The sequence below is a fragment of the Geotrypetes seraphini genome, chromosome 5 (genome assembly GCF_902459505.1).
Source record: "Geotrypetes seraphini chromosome 5, aGeoSer1.1, whole genome shotgun sequence".
Lineage (NCBI taxonomy): Eukaryota > Metazoa > Chordata > Amphibia > Gymnophiona > Dermophiidae > Geotrypetes > Geotrypetes seraphini.
The window spans coordinates 119,255,152-119,272,967 of record NC_047088.1 but is presented as its reverse complement, the minus strand read 5'-3'; the positions used below and the strand labels follow the sequence as shown (position 1 = coordinate 119,272,967).

The window sequence follows — 17,816 nt, the reverse complement described above, 5'->3', positions numbered from 1 at the left end:
TTGCTCGCGGAGTTGCCGGCGGTGGCTCGGTCCCGATACGAGGAGCTGCTCTTTACAGCTTCTTTTTCGCTAGCATTTTTTGGAGCCTTCCGCATACTAGTGCATCCAGTTGATTCTGTGGGTGCGCGTGGCCTCTTATTGCGGCATGTGCAGTGTGGTGACAGCTCCGTTAGTTTATATCTTGCCAGATCCAAGACGGACCAGCTGGGCAGGGGCCGTACGGTGGTTTTGCATAAGATAGTGGGCTGTGTTACTTGCCCGGTTACGGCTCTGTGTGCCTATATAGCAGTTCGTCCCCCGTTGGGGTTGGCCTTGTTGTTGCATGAGGACAGCAGGCCCCTTACATGTTATCAGTTCTTAGCCGTGCTGCGTCTAGTTTTACGCCGATGTGGTGAGGACCCGGCACGATTTGTTACTCATTCATTTCGGATTGGGGCTGCCACTTGCGCCTTTCTGGCTGGGGTGCCGTGTGAAGGGATTCAACGGTTGGGGCGTTGGTCCTCGGGAAGTTACAGGAATTACATTCGGCCTTACGGGGTGGCATGGGGTTTGGATCGGGGAGGGACCTAGGTTGGGCTGATCAGTTCTGGTTTCCACAGATGGGTACCTTGGTTCTGGGGGAGTGTGTGGCTATAGCTGGATGGTGCATGCTCAGGACTGACACTTTACTAACCGGGGTTTTGTTTTAAAATTGGACTGGGTTTGATTGCTGGGTTTGCCTTGCAGATGCGGTACGGCAACAGCGTACAGTGTGGATTGTCGGGCACTCCTTCGTCCACTGGGTGGGAGAGCATGCCGCAATCCGGCCTGGGGATCAGCACCTGGGTCTGCAGCACTTGGGCATTCGCGTGTCCTGGTGGGGTCAGCGGGGCATGCGATGGCATCAGCTGTTATCGTTGCTGGCTGACTTCCGTCGTCGCCCTTGTCATCCGGATGTCCTGCTGCTGCATTTGGGTGGTAACGACGTGGATTCCCAGGCGGGGAAGCACCTGATTGACTCTATTCTGGGTGATCTTAGGATGGTTTTGGAATGGTTCCCTGGCGCAACGCTGCTGTGGTCGGACATTATTCCTCGACCACGCCAGCTGGAGTCCCGGAGATGGACCAGGGGTGTGTGCAAGGTTAACCGTCAGGTTGGGCGCTGGGTGGAGTCTAGGGGGGGGTGCAACTATGACACGACTGGGTGGATGTGTCCTGTTTAGGTTTGTTTGCGAGGGATCGGATACATTTGTCTGACGTGGGCTGGGATTTGCTGTTGGATGATTTCTCGTCGGGTTGTGAGCGTTGGGCGCTGTCTTAGTCGCAGCTCTGTTCATTGGGGAGGGGCCTGTAAGGGTTTACAGGCCCTATGGCGGTATCTCGAGCTACTGGCTGGGCTCATCAAGGGATGAGCGGTGTGCCGGCTGGGAGCCGTGCCTGGTGAGTCAGGTGACTCGAGTTAATGGGGCATGTGGGGGACATGCCACCCCTCAGATCCTTGCTTCATGGCGGGGTCGGGGCATAACTTGTTTTACAGTAGCTCGAAATAATTTTGTGTTATAATGTTTATACTGTTTATACATTGATATGTTATTTAACAACCTGTTATGACCAATAAACAGGGCTGCTGTTATTTTTTCACCATAATTAGTGTTGAGTTTTTGTGAGAGAATGTAGGGGAGGGGTAAGGGTTTGAGATATATAGGAAGCGGGCCTATCCAGATTCCGCTGTTATAGGCAGCCTGAGAGCTCGTCTCGACGGGCGTACCTAACGCGGAGCTGGGAGGCCTGCGTGGTAGCCCGTTGGAGACACGGGGACGCTGGGGGGAGCAGGAGGCAGGAGATTGGTCGGCAGGTCTTCCCGCCGTCGGGAAGACCTGCCATTGGTTAGTTGCAGTCGCGGAGGGCGTCGGGAGGGGGGAGGGTTTATAAGTTGGGCTTCGGAGGACTAAGGGCGTTCCTGGTCCTCCAAAGCGACTTTCCTGCCCGCCCACCCTTTGGCTTCTTGGTAGAGGGGGGTGAGTTGGGACATTTGGGCGGTATCTCGAGCTACTGGCTGGGCTCATCAGGGGATGAGCGGTGGGCCAGCTGGGAGCCGTGCCTGGTGGGTCAGGTGACCCGGGTTAATGGGGCATGTGGGGTCATGCCACCCCTCAGATCCTTGCTTCATGGCGGGGTCGGGGGCATAACTTGTTTTACAGTAGCTCAAAATAATTTTGTGTTATAATGTTTAAACTGTTTATACATTGATATGTTATTTAACAACCTGTTATGACCAATAAACAGGGCTGCGGCTATTTTTTCACCATAATTAGTATTGAGTTTTTGTGGGAGAATGTAGGGGAGGGGTAAGGGTTTGAGATATATAGGAAGCGGGCCTATCCAGATTCCGCTGTTATATTATTGGCTGATACTTTTCTTTTCACCTATCCATGCCCCTGACATTCACCTCTCTCAATGTTAAAGGTCTTAATAACTGTGTCAAAAATGCAAAATCTTATCTTATTTACATGATGTCAACTCTGATGTTATCTTCCTACAGGAAACGCATCTGTCTGACTCAGATTCTGCCAAATTCACCATGCAAGGTTACTCTCCACCTATATACTCTCCTGCAATCAGTGGGGAAAACGGAGTCCTCTTGCTTATACGCCAACACTCCTCTATCTCCATAGATTCCGGCTCTCATGACATGTATGGACGCTGGGTCAGCACTCACCTTACCATCTCTCACCAACCCATTTGCATCATTAATATATATGCTCCTAATACTGATCAACCTGATTTTTTCACTAATCTCGCCACTCACATCCTACAGGATCCAACTGTTCCTAATATTGGGGGTGATTTTAATCTCATTCTAAATGTACACACAGATAGAAAATCACATGTTCCATACAAGAAGACCCGTTCCTGGTTTACTCTCCAGGATATCATGACACAATTACATCTTATCGATCCCTGGAGACTTTCTTCTCCGCTCCTCACTCCACCTACTCCCGCATTGACTATTTTCTCACCAGCTCTTCCCTTATTGACTCTATAACCTCAACCACCATCCATGATTTCACCGTTTCTGCCATCTCCTTGACTTGCAATCACTTTTCTCTTGCTCCCACTTCTAGACAATGGAGATTCAATGCATCTCTTCTCACTGAAACTGATTTCGTATCTACCGTTCAGGATGCAATCACTGAATTTTTTGCCATAAATATACCTTCACATACTAATTGGCTGAATACGTGGGATGCTTTTAAAGCCTTTATTCGTGGTGTTATTATCCAATTTTCTTCTCGTCTCCACTCCAAACGAAATCAACACATTCGTGACTTAGAACAACGTATACATACTGCGGAATCACTACATTCTTCCAATCCTTCCAATACCTCTGTTCTCATGGACCTTCGCAAACTCCGCCTGAATACAACTCTTTACTTAGTACGTCGGCTGCTCAATCTGTATTTGTGCAGGCGTCCAATTACTATGCCGAAAATAATAAGATAGGACATCTCCTTGCAAATTATCTTAAACAAAATAAAAATAAAACATCTATACCATCTATTAAAGACCCATCTGGCACTCTCTGTACTGGCTCTGCTGATGTCTCAGTTCGATTCTTATCTTTCTATCAATCGCTTTACTCCTCTGAATCATTCTTTTCCACTTCTCTTGTGGATTCCTTTCTATCAATGTCGCATCCTATGGTCTCCACGGCAGATCTTCTACTTTTGAATAAAGCATTTACGGCATAGGAACTGGAAGAGGCGACCTCTTCATTGGCCTCCAATAAATCCCCGGGACCAGATGGATTGACCACCGAATTTTATAAAGCCTTCTTACCCATGTTGCTTCCACATATGCTTCCCTTCTTCCATTATCTTTGCTCTGAAGGGAATGCGTCTGGATCATTCACTGAAGCCACCTTAATTGTCTTCCCGAAACCGGGAAAGGACCCCCAAGATGTGAAGAACTATCGTCCCATGTCACTGATTAATGTAGATGCAAAAATATTTGCCAAAATCCTTGCTACTCGTCTACAGTCTGTACTGCCTCATTTGATTAACCCAGATCAGTCTGGCTTCTTACACCAGTGATTCCCAACCCTGTCCTGGAGGAACACCAGGCCAATCGGGTTTTCAGGTTAGCCCTAATGAATATGCATGAGAGAGATTTGCATATGATGGAAGTGATAGGCATGCAAATTTGCTTCATGCATATTCATTAGGGCTAGCCTGAAAACCCAATTGGCCTGGTGTTCCTCCAGGACAGGGTTGGGAACCACTGTCTTACACAACCGCTACTCCTCTAACAACACCCGTCTTCTTTCACATATAATTCATCACACTGATTCCAACCCGGATAGACTTTTACTTATGGCTCTGGAAGCTGAAAAGGCAATATTGGGATCGTATCGAATGGCCTTTTCTGTTTCACACACTTAAATGGTACGGCTTCTCTGAGATTTTTATACGAATGATTAGGACTTTATACTCCCACCTTCAAACTAGAATTATGATTAACGATCATCTTACCCAATCTTTCTCTCTCTCTCTAGAGGCACGAGACAGGAATGCCCTTTCTCTCCTCTTCTTTTCAACCTTGCCCTAGAACCTCTCCTGACAGCCATCAGAGCGGATCCCAATATTGTTGGCTTCCGTCATGATTCCTTCTCCGTTAAATTATCTGCCTATGCGGATGATATCTTACTATACATCACCCCGGATTCTTTGCCACACGTTCTTTCTCAAATTCGTCTTTATTCAGAGATTTCTGGGTATAAATTAAACATTTCTAAATCTGAAATCATGCCCCTAAATTGTGTAGATGCCCAGTCGGATGTCGCCGATCAGGGATTCCTTTGGTCTCTCCAAAAAATCAAATATCTCGGATTATTTTTCAGACCCTCCATTGACTCTACTATACAACTCAATACTGATTACCTCCTCTCTACTATTCTTTCTTGTACTCGCCAATGATCCCCTCTCAACTTATCTTGGCTTGGACGTCTCTCGACTATTCGAATGATGATTGCGCCTAAAATCAATTATGTTCTCAGCATGCTTCCCATTCTTCTTCCTCATTCTATATATGCTCGCATGGAGAAGCTACTTGTTAACTTTCTTTGGCAAGTTACTACGCTATCCCCAGGCTCTGCAAATTCTAACTGCTGCAAAGTCCATATCAGACTTGAAATTCGAGGATAAGAAGTTCTTAATAGTTCCAGATCTGGCAAAAACGACAGCTCGAAAAAGGAAGTCCTTTTTGGAAATGAGAGCGAGACTTAAATCGATGGGAGCAAGAAACAGGCTGCAATACCCTGCCCGGAATCTCGCTTAAAAAATTGAAATGCCCCCGTTTGCAGGGGGGTGTTAGCTTTCCCTGTTTTAGAAGTTACCACATGGCTTTCCTGATGACAAAAGGCTCTCTTTGGACAGATCACACTCCTCTTGATGTATACCCCAACTGGTTCCATCTAGAACATACTTTGATTGATACTTTTCACCTTAAATTCGCTCCTTGCCTGATCACTCCATCTTCTGTGAAAGAGAATCCTATTCTTCTGAGTACATGGACAGCGATTTGCTATATAGATTCTATCTCTACTAATAAATGGGCTAATTCCTCTGCAGTCCCTATATGGCATAACTCACATATCAAAATTAATAAGGAGGTGGTAGCATGGAAAAAATGGCAACAATGTGGAGTGTGGTTTATTCATGAATGATATCTGGATTTCCTTTTCCGATCTTATTGCCAAATTCCGTATTCCCCAATCCCAATACTTTCTCTGGATTCAACTTCACCACTGTCTCAAATCTGCATTTCCCTCTCCCTCTTCTTTTCATGACTCTCTGGACCTTCCGGATCTGATTATCTCCTACTCTGCCACTAAAGGACTATTCAGTCCCATACCACTACTCCTCCTATAGATACTATCCTCAAATGGAACTCACTAACATATTCATTCACTGAACAAACATGGCTTCAAATGTGGCCTAAACTATTGAAATCACTCAGAACAGCTTCACACTTGCAGTCTGCCTTTTTCCTATACCATAGGGCTTTTTGGACTCCGGCTAAATCTGCTAAATTTAATAAATCCTATGATGGATCCCTATACCATATGCTTTATACTTGTATACATGTTTCCTCTTTCTGGGAAAGTATTTGGTCAATTATCACCTGCATCTTACATATAGAGGACCCTTTCTCATTAGATTTGTTATTCACTGGCACGCTCACACTTTCCTCTCCATTATCCATTTATCATGAGTGATTACTGCTTATACTTTTATTTACCGCTCTTTCCCTTATCCTTCAAAATTGGAAAGACACTTCCAAATTACATTCTAATCAATGGTGGAATTCAATTTGTCTCCTTGTAAAATTTGAGCATAGCATTGCAGAACGACATAACTCATTGACCTCCTATACTAAAATTTGGTCTCCTGTACTTGAATATTGTAAATCTGATCTTTAACATTCTCCCTTTATGTATTCTTTATTACTTTTAATACAATGATGGTCATCCTGTTATATAATATATCATTATCCTGAGATACTTCTGATAGATTTCTGACTTGTAAATCACAATAATCTCTATCTCATGTTTTTTTATATAGCTGTTTACCTTATACTGCTACACCAATTGTTTGTATTATTCTTTAAGACTCTCATCCCCTTTCTTTCAATGCATTGTTCATTACTTTGTATGTCATGTGCTGGTACATACACGAGGTACCTCATTGCTGATACGCTTTATATATGTTAATGTCCATTGTTACTCTGTGTTCCGCTTTTGGAACACCCGTATTGTTGGGTTTTTTCTCTCATATTGTATTTCATAAAATCAATAAAATTTCTTGAACTTAAAAAAAAAAAATGTCCAAAAACTTGGCAGCACTTAGACATCCTAACAGTAGGGATGTCCAACTGCTGATAATCAAAACAAACTTTCTGGACATTCAGCAGCACTTCTAAGCTGCTGTGCATCCAGAGCTCAAAGGGACATGTTGGAAGGTGTTTTATGGGCAAGCATAAACCTAGACGTCCTGAAGCAATAATCAAAGCTTTCCATGGACATCCTAGGTGGAACTTACACGCCGGGACTTAGACAAATATAAAACAGGTTTAAGTGCCCCAAAGGTGGCCAAACTGACAAGATGACCACTGGAGGATTTAAGGCAGGGGTGTCCAACCTCTTGGCTTCCATGGGGCCAAACAAAAACTAACGCTAGCTGATGAGCAAAAAGAAAAGGTTAAAAAATTTTCTTGCTGCTTTTGGCTTTCCTTGAGCTGGGAAATTTTTAATTTAAGTGGGTCCTCACTTGTCACATATTAATTGCATGTAGCAGGGGTTCCAAAAATCAGATTCAGTCACTTCCTTGGCTCTCCCTAGCTCACTCATAATTTATTAAGATTTGAAGAGGGTGTGAGACCTGAATTTGGAGAACCTTGGTAAACCTAACACCCAATAAAGTGCAAAAAAGTCATTTATAATAAAACGTCTCCTGCAGCTGATTGTGATTTGTGATAGGGCAGTTCTGCAGGTTAGAGGTAGATTATTTTCAGAGATTAAGATTTTTTTTTTTACAAATTTGTAAATAACAGCACCCTATGATATATTCAGTAATGCTAGAGCAATCATTGTGTTGACCCTCAACATTTTAATGAATATCTATCATTGAAAAAAATCTACTCCTCACCTATAGAACTGCCCCATCAAAAATCACAATCAGCTGCAAGAGATTTTTTAAATTATAAATGCCTTTTTTGCACTTTATTGGGTATTAGGTTCACCAAGGCTCTCTAAACTTAGCTCTCACACCCTCTTCAAATCTTAATAAATTATCCCGACCTAAGTAATAGGCCGCACACTAGAGGCCACACATCACAGGCCACACATGCGCAGTATAGGCAATCCCTGGGTTAAGAATGGGTTCTGTTTTTTAAACTGTTCTTAAATTGAATTTGTATGCAACTCGGATCCTAGTATTCTTCCCACCTCCTTGAGGCATCCTTTTCCATCCATCCCACTGTTCCCTCTCCATCACCACTTCCTCTCATCTATCTCTTCCCCATGCATCTCTATCTCATACATCTCCCACTACCATGTCCAATAATTCTCTCTCCCTTCCTTTCTCTGCCCAATAATTCTCCTCTTTCTTCATCTCTCCATGTGCACTCTCTGTCTTTCCCTCTCTGACACCCAATTCTTCCTTTCTATTCCCTCCCTCATCTCAGCATCTCTTTCCCTCACTCTCTCCATTGTTCCATCCTATAGCTCATGCTCCCCTCCCTCCTTCCCTTCATTCTATGTCCCTAGCTCATGCGCCTCTCCTTCCTTCCCTTCATTCTGTGTCCCAAGTTGTGCTCCCTCCCTCTCGAGTCCCAACATGCCCCTTTCCTTTCCTCCCCTCCATCCTGTTAAAGTACGTGCCTCCCTTCGGTGAGTTATTACCTTCTGGCCGGCTCCCTCCTCCTCCCTGCTGCAGTCATTTCTCTCCACAAAAATGAGGTCAGCAGCTCCTACGTGTGTCCCATGGCTGAGCCGGACGCCTTCCCTCTGACATTGCAACATCAGAGGGAAGGCTTCCGGCTCTGCTGTGGGACGTGCGAGGAGCCAACGCCCATGGCTTTGCAGAGAAACAACTGCGGCAGGGAGGAGGAGGGAGCCATCCAGAAGGTAAACACCTGGGGTGACAATGAGCAAAACGTTGCATCACCCTCAAGCTGGGATGGACACCCCTGGTTTAAGGCATGACCCCACTTACTCTCCCAGTGGTCATTACCCCCTCCCACCATCCAAAGAGCAGAAAAATCAGGCTTTCCACCAGCTGATTGCAGGGGAATCCTGATCAGATGAACCAATTTCAGGAAGTCCTGCTGGCTCAGCTGATGGGGGATCCCCTTGCCAGGATTAGATGAACCAGCAGGGAGATCTGATTCCTCTCTCCCTTCCTCCCTCCCTCAAACTCGCCAATGCAGCAGCTCGCTGCACAGAGACCACTGCCCTACAGTCTTCCCCACAACATCCCCCAACATCCCCCCAAATATAAACATCCACATCAAAAATGCACAAAAGCAAGTTTTGCAGATGTACCCAACTACCTTGTCTGATCATGGCAGGGTAATCCCGATCAGCTGAGCCAGTTTCAGGGAGTCCTGCCGGCTCAGCTGATGTGGGGGATTTCCCCTGCCAGAATTAACTTAGCCGACAGGGAGATCCGATTCCTCTCTCCTTCCCTCCCTGCAGCCCTGTACACAGAGACCCCTTCCCCCCTAACATCCCCCAAAACCCCCCACACCCCCTGTACATTCCCTCTGCACAATTGGCAGGAGGGATGCCCACTTCTTCCTTCTGCTGGGCCCCATCGAATGACAACACCCCACTCTAAGCCGCTGCACTCCCTGAACATCCGGCACCTCAACCAGACAATACCCAAACTCCCGGCACCCCAACCCAACACTCCCTGAACTCCCGGATCCCCACTACCAACCCCATACCTTCAATGGCAAGCGGGTGGGAGGGATGTCTTGCCTTCATAATGGTGGGTCTAAGGGTCTGATTGGCCCAGGTATCTAAGATCCCTCCTTTGGAAGGGGCCTTAGGTGCCTAGGCCAATCAGGGCTCCTTAGGCCCCTCCCATAGGATGGTTCTTAGGCACCTGGGCCAATCGGAGCCTTCCCAGTGCATCCCAGGATGCACTGGGAAGGAGAAGGCCACCATTATGCAGTGGGCCTGCTGGCGGGAAGGAGTGGGCATCCCTCCTGCTGGATTGTCATTGAAGGTATGATGAGGAGTGGTTTGGAGTGGGGAGTGCCATGGTTTGGAGTGGGGTGTTGGGGTTCGATGGGGCCCGGCGGCAGGAAGGAGTGGGCATCCTTCCTGCCAACTGTGCTGAGGGAATGTACAGGGGGTGTGGGGGTTGTTGGGGGATGTTGGGGGGAGGAGTCTCTATGTAGGGGGTTCAGGATCGGTGAGTATAAGGTAGGGAAGGAGAGAGAAATCAGATCTCCCTGTCGGTTAAGCTGATCCTGGCAGGGGAATCCCCCACATCAGCTGAGCCGGTAGGACTCCCTGAAACCGGCTCAGCTGATCGGGATTACCCTGCCATGATCAGACAAGATAGTTGTGTATGTCTGCAAAACTTGCTTTTGTGCATTTTTGATATGGATGTTTTTATTTTTGAAAATGGCCAAAAAAGATAGATGTCCTAAGAACCAAAACGTGTACATAGGTCATTTTCAAAAATAAAAGATAGATGTCTGGCTGTTTTGAAAATGGACATTTTCTGTACTGGATTTTTGGATGTTTTTTCCAAAACGTCCAAATTTGATTTAGACATCCTATCGAAAATGCTCCTCCATGGCTGTAACATTCTCTTAATTTGCATAAACAGAAAAAACATGTGACATACCTCTCTTGAATCTCCCGGACTTCCTTTTAGACCCTACAGAAACAAAAAAATAAATAAATAAATTCAGAGACACAAAACAGTAGCATGGCAATGTACATACAGTAGCTATCAATAATTTTACAACTAACATTGAACAAACATTTATGTTTTGGATCTTTGGCATTATTTCCATACTTAATTAATAAAAAATAGAAGAGTGCTTATTAGACAAGCGCAAGAGTGACTTCATTGATCCATGTATAATTTTCTGAGAAATTGTTTAGCTCATAATTGTTTTTCACAGAAAAAGAAAGAAAGAAATATTCTGATTTCAACATAGGCTGATTTAGACATGGATATTCAGTGTCAAGCCATACTCAGCACCAAATATGTGGGTTTTGGTAGGCCATCAGAAGGTATCTTTGTACCGCCAATATTCACAGTCAGTACTCGGATACAAGGAGGTGCTAATAAGTCCTTGGTTATGTAAAGTAAACAACAAACTACAAGATTTTAAAAATGTATTTACTCTACATATTCACAACTGACCTCCACACACTTATGATTGTATTATTCTAACTTCTTTAACCCATCCAAGAAAAATTATTTTGGTTGCACTGCAAACCAATTATCCTCAGCTAATGTGGCATCCTCAGTGCTTGAAAACTTTCTTCCTTTGAGGTATTTCTTGAGGTTAGGAAAGAGGCCAAATCAGGTGAATAGGCCAATGTTTCAGAACTTCAAAGTGAAGATCTGCCAATTTCTACTGCCTAATGGCTTGTGAGGAGTGGCATTGTCTTAAAGAAACTGTTAGGGTCATGAAATGGTTAACTGTTGTTTGAAATACTGCTCTGGCTTACATAGCTGGAAACAGTGTACAATCTGCTGACATCATCTGCTTGAAATGTATGTCCCTGCCTTACCACATTGTAAGCTAAATAGATAAGAGTTTGAGCCATGATGTACCCTGCCCTCCTAAACATGTAACAGTTAGAACTGCAAGGCTTAGATAAGCAGGTAAATGAACTAGCTTCCTATAGGACTATAAGTTGTACCCCTGAACCTATCGCAAGTGCTGGCTTAGGACCAATAATAATTGTAGAAAAGTTATAGAAGTAACAAATGAGAAGTTGTAGATTTTGCATATATTAGTTTGTGAAAAGGGCATAAAAGGCTGCTTACAAGAGTCCGGCATGCTGTAAATAAACCTCTTGTACTTTCTTCACGCCTCTGACTTTGTGTGTCCAAGTGACCTTTCAAAACAAGATTTCTTTTAGAAATATTGCCTCAATGTATGGAGACCAGTTGCTGCTTCAGTTTGTTGAGAAGTGCAATATAGTACTTTGACATAGTACTTTGACATCCAAGTGCAATATAGTACTTTGACATCAAAGTACTATCAAAGTTTCATTCATAGTTACAAAACAGTTCAAAAATCCCACAGGATCCTGCAGAAATCAGTCTAAAATGGATTGTGAGGCAATCATTTGATCATGCTTCTGATTAGCATTGAGACATTTGAGAACTCATTTGGCTGAGAACTTTCACACATAGGTGTTGGAAGGGGGGGGGGGCTCAGGGATCATGGCCTCCCCAAAAATTGAAGACCTGCGGTGTTGTGCAATAGATTATATTCCTACAAACCATCATAATCGCCAGCGTCTGCTTTTACAAAGAGAACTTTTTTGGATTTGTGCTTTGGAAACTGAGGAACCTAAAGGGTTAAACTCTAGAACTGAATGGCATTATGCATTGTGATTGACAGCAGTGGTAGTGTGGTTTGTGTGGTGGATGGGTTAGGACTTTCGGGAGAGGTTTCAACATGTAGGATTTTATCCAATCCTGTTCTATCTCTGTCCCATGTGACCACAACCAATGGGATTTAAATAGGCGGGGCATAATCCACTCTCTGTGTTTGGGGAACCACCATGTTTGATCGAGGAGTTGATTTGAGAGTACGTTGAAAAGTGTCCGGTCCATTTCATTGAGAGGTTTGAGCAGCTATCCTTCAAACGTTAAGTATTTGATCATATATAACTTTGTGTTTTGCAGGATTGACTGTGACTTCACATCCTGAGGCAGCTTATAATTAGCGAAACGCTGGCCACCATCGATGTGCAGTGTCTTTCTGTTTACTCAATAGAATTTGGCTTTTCAAATCATTTTCAGATCATAGGGGTCCTGATACAAGGCAGAGTATATCCCACTTGCATTGCACAAGACTTTTCTCTATTGAAATATTATTGGGGGGGGGGGCGCTATTGAGCTGGAGAACAAGGTGGCTGCATAATCTCTTCTCTCCTCCTTGGATTCTAAAACATCAACACGGAGCAAGTGATAAACTTTACTGATCGAGTTTATAAATATCTCCTTCTATCGCTGAGATGGCAGCGAATAAATCTAACAAAGCAGAATCGCAGCTAGCACAAGCATCGGGATCAAAAAGATCCAAACATGATCCTCCGACACCGGAAAAGCAGTCGCTGAGTAAACATCACTCGGATTCCTCTGATATCGTGCTGGACGAGATTCGGGCACTAAAAGATCTAATAACAAAACAATATGACATAACTTGTAAAATGCGTGGTGAAATTAATTCACTCTCGGTCTCCTTTGAATCTTGCAAAACGCATGTCGAGGCGCTAGAAAGCAGGGCAGACATGGCGGCGCTTTCTACTGCACAATTTGAGGAACGCGTACAGCAGCGATTTAAAAAAGTTGATCAGGAGTTGGAGGACCTTTCCAATCGCAATCGTCGAAATAACATTAGAATTATCGACTTAGCGGAATGTGCGGAAGGATCAGATCTTGTCAAATTTCTTACAGACCAACTGCCGAAAATCCTGCATTTATCATCCGACTTACCTCTGCAGTTCGAGCACGCCCACAGGACGCCATCTTCCTTGAAACAAGGGTTCACAAGATCAAGACCCATCGTAGCAAAGTTACTACGCTATCCCCAGGCTCTGCAAATTCTAACTGCTACAAAGTCCATATCAGACTTGAAATTCGAGGATAAGAAGTTCTTAATAGTTCCGGATCTGGCAAAAACGACGGCTCAAAAAAGGAAGTCCTTTTTGGAAATGAGAGCGAGACTTAAATCGATGGGAGCAAGATACGGGCTGCAATACCCTGCCCGGATGATCGTGGCAATTAATAATTCCACTCAGCATTTCGAATCCTCAGAACAACTTCAGTCCTTTTTGGATGGCCTGCAGTCACAGGGCATGTCTTCCGCCTGATGACTTTATGTTTTATTCCAGATACATGCCTAATCTTTCTTTCTGAGAAATGAAGATCACTAAGGAAGCCTGCACCAGCTTTTCACTTACCATGGCCTTCTTTAGTTGATGACTTATCCATATGTTTGTTTGATTCATTTTTTATTGCTGATCAAATCTCAGTTTTCTTCTTTTTATTTCACACAGATGCTTTATTTGATTATAGTATACTATGCTTTGTATTTTAGTCTAGATCTTTTGTTTTTCTCCCCACAGTATTATTGGACTTTGCTGTTTATAGTAGGGGATATAATTTTTTTTTTTGGAATGTGTCCTCCTTCTCCATCTTACTTTATAGATTTCTGTTACAGTGATATATAATTTCTCTCAGACAACACTTATGGGATTAGGGTTTTCAATATGTATAGGTGAGAGAGTAGAGGAGAGGGCAAAGAAGATAAATGGGAATCAGTTTAGGGGAGTTAGGAACATATTTTGATTATATTATAAATAAAAGGAAAAAACCCCAAAAAACAAACAAAAAAAATATATAAAAATAATAATAATAATTAAAAAAAAAAATAAGATAATAATTTAAAAAAAAAATAACATATCAAAGGGAATTACCATAGCTGATTTTTTTTCCCCATCCTTTTTCTAGACATCTTTAATACAGTCTCTTCTATATGTTTTATCCTGATTTGATTTAGGGATATTGTTTCTACTATGGATTAATGGGTTCAGGTAAAGGGAATGAAATAAGGAGGTATAGGATTATATATAGGGGGTTTATATATATAAAAAAAAATAAAAAATGAAAAATACAAATACAAACATAATAATGAACAAAAAAAGAAAAAAAAAATATTTTTTTACGGAGTTATATTTACTTATTTCATCTGATATGTTTTATAAATGCTCTGGATTTATTTGTTTATATTGATAATATGCCTTTATACATATATTATTTTAGTTCAAATATGGCTTGCTTACTCATATGCCACGTTTCAGTTGATATTTTTCTTTTTTCATGTAATGACTACTAATTTACATTTCATTCTCTATACTTTAATGAAGTAAACCTCATTTCTTTTTTTTTTAGTATAAATGTTTAGCAATTGATATATACATAATTCACTATTATCCTCAATTTTATGTTATTATGTATTCTCTTGCTCCGTTTGTATATTGTTATGTTTTCTTATTGAAAGAGGAGATTTGTGTGTCCTTGTTACTCTTAGTTTAATGGCACTATTCTTCTTTCCTCATGCTGTTGGCTGGACCATGTTGGTCCTTCATGCCTTTTTTGCTATATTGCATTTTACAGTTAAGTCTTTGTTTTTTTTTGTTTGTATCCTTTTTTGGCACTTGGCAGTATGCGTATGTTACTGAGACCGTATCCTGTAATTCTTTATTTCATAATTCAGTCTTATTTCCTGTAATGTGCATTTATGACTTCAGATAAGCAATTACCTGTCGCTGTTGTCTCATGGAATGTTAATGGGCTTAATAACCCTATAAAAAGGAAGAAGGTCCTCATTCACTTAAAACAGAAATCACCAGATATAATAATGTTACAAGAAACACATCTTTCCTCCACTTCCTCTCTGATTACAGCCTTTAACTGGATCTCCTCTGGGATTGATTCCCCTTCGTTGGGTAGAAGAGGAGGGGTATCTATACTATTTTCTAAATCTATACAACCTAGGATCATTAGTCAAGCTATTGACACTAATGGTAGATGGATAATATTGCAGATCACTATTCATAATGTTCCATTTCTTCTGATAAATGTTTATGCACCCAATAGTGACTCTCCAGAATTTTTTCTTGATTTATTAACATACAAACGTTTGAACCTCTGCCAATTATTATGGCGGGGGATTTCAATCTTCCTTTGGATCTTTACTTAGACAAACAATCGAAATCCAAAATGTCTCCACAAAAATCTCATGTTTCCTTTCAATCACTCATTACGCATCTTCAATTATTAGACGTTTGGAGGCTACAGCATCCTCAAGACAGAGACTATACATTTCACTCTATTCCACACAATAGTTTCTCCCGCTTAGATTATATTTTTGTTTCCCCTCCTTTCTTCAATTCCATCGTCAACACTTACATCTCCCCAATTCTCATTTCAGACCATTCGCTAGTATCTGGCACTTTCTTATGGAATACAACGCCAAACCCTAGATCTCCATCATGGAGATTGCAACTCTCTCTCCTTGAAGACGATGCAATAGTAGATCGCATTAAGAACTTTATTCAAGACTTTTTTGTCACTAATGCTATTTCTGATACAGACCCATTAAACACATGGGAAGCCTTTAAGGCCTCGTTGAGAGGAGAATTCATTTCCATTGCTTCTCATAAATCAAAAACTGATAGAGCCACTATAACAGATTTAGAAGCTCAAATTCTAAATCAGGAACACACGTATAGCACTACAAAAGATCCCAAGCAATATAATACTCTATGTCAACTTAAATATCAATATAATCGTCTTATTTCTAAACAAGCGGGGATGCAAATATTCCTCAGTGAAGCCAAATATTATGCGGAGGGAAACAAAAGTGGTAAAATGTTAGCTTCATATTTGAAGAGAAAACAACGTAAAATTCAGATCCCTGTGATCCATAACAAGAACGACTCTCCTATCACTTCATATTCTGGTATTTTAGAGATCTTTCAGGAGTACTATCAGAGTTTATATCAATCTGAAGCTTCACCTGATTTAGCCTCTTTAAACTCCTTTCTTTCAAATTTGCATCGACCAGTTTGGTCTGATTCAGATAATATTGCTTTAAATCATCCCATAACTACAGAGGAAATTCTTACTGTATTGAAGCAACTCAATTCAAATAAATCACCAGGTGCAGATGATCTTCCTGTAGAATTTTACAAAATTTTTAAAAATGATCTCTTACATCATCTTCTAGAGATATTTCGATATATTTCCCCAGATCTAGTCCAACGAAGCCGTTTTAGCGAGGCAATTATTACTGTCATTCCAAAGCCTAACAAAGATCATTTGAAAGTACAGAATTATAGACCTATATCGTTATTGAATGTAGTCTATAAGATATATGCTAAAATATTGGCAAACAGAATAAAAAAGGTTATTCATAAAGTTATTCATTCTAATCAAATTGGTTTCATGCCTAATCGACTTATTGCAGATAATTCTAGACTATTCTTCCATCTTTCACATGTAGCCAGCAACTTACCAGACCCAGTTATAGCCTTATCTCTTGATGCCGAGAAGGCTTTTGATAGAATTGAATGGAATTATTTATTTCATATCTTAGAATGGTTTGGAGCTCAATCCCCGTTTCTTCAAATGATTAGAGTCCTCTATACCTCTCCGTCAGCTCGAATAATAGCGAATAATTCTCTTTCCTCCATTTTTCAGCTTTATAGAGGAACCAGACAGGGTTGTCCTCTTTCCCCATATTTGTTTAACCTATCCCTAGAACCTTTACTTATCCAAATTAGGCAGAACCCAAATATATCTGGTGTAATATGCAATTCTACTGAAGTTAAACTCTCTGCTTATGCAGATGATGTTCTCCTATATCTCTCTAATCCGGAAACCTCGATTCCAGAACTTCTCAATACTATAGTTAGTTACTCCTCTTTCTCAGGCTACAAACTTAATCAGGATAAAATGGAATCTCTTCCTTTAAATCATTATGCCACTTCAGCTATGGTTCAACCTTATAACTTGATTTGGGCCTCCAACAAGTTAAAATATCTAGGTATCGAACTTACTCAATCCCTTTCGGAAACTATTGAGGTCAACACACAGAAAGTATTTCAACTTGTTAGAACCTCAATCCAATCTTGGCACCCTCTATTCCTTTCATGGTGGGGTCGTCTGGAAACGATAAAAATGATGTTCATGCCCAAAATAAATTATATTTTGCTTATGATCCCTTGTCTCTTTCCTCCGGCTTTCTACAAAAAGATTGATTCCCTTTTGTCTTCCTTCCTTTGGAAAAATAAACAACCCAGGATAGCACTTAAAAAACTTAAATTGAAAAAGGAAGCTGGTGGTGTTCTATTTCCCGATTTTTGTACATACCACAAAGCTTTTATCACTCATCAAGGCCTATACTGGTTTTCCGACCAAGATCCTAACTCATCAGTTTGGCTTGAGGTGGAAAAACAATTGTTTCCTCTCCCTCCTTCTGCCTATCTAACAGCAACACGT

The 17,816-nt window shown here is 41.9% G+C and overlaps 1 protein-coding gene across 7 annotated transcripts in view; it reads right to left on the bottom strand.

The window, feature by feature from the left end:
• The window catches only part of COL6A3 (collagen type VI alpha 3 chain), a 1,265,605-nt gene that overhangs the window by 440,447 nt on the left and 807,342 nt on the right, over nt 1-17,816 (bottom strand). For all 7 annotated transcript variants that reach the window (XM_033946673.1, XM_033946674.1, XM_033946675.1 and 4 more), the window contains one exon: nt 10,401-10,433. In XM_033946673.1, the coding sequence (XP_033802564.1) occupies nt 10,401-10,433 (33 nt within the window). The remainder of the gene's footprint in view (nt 1-10,400; nt 10,434-17,816) is intronic.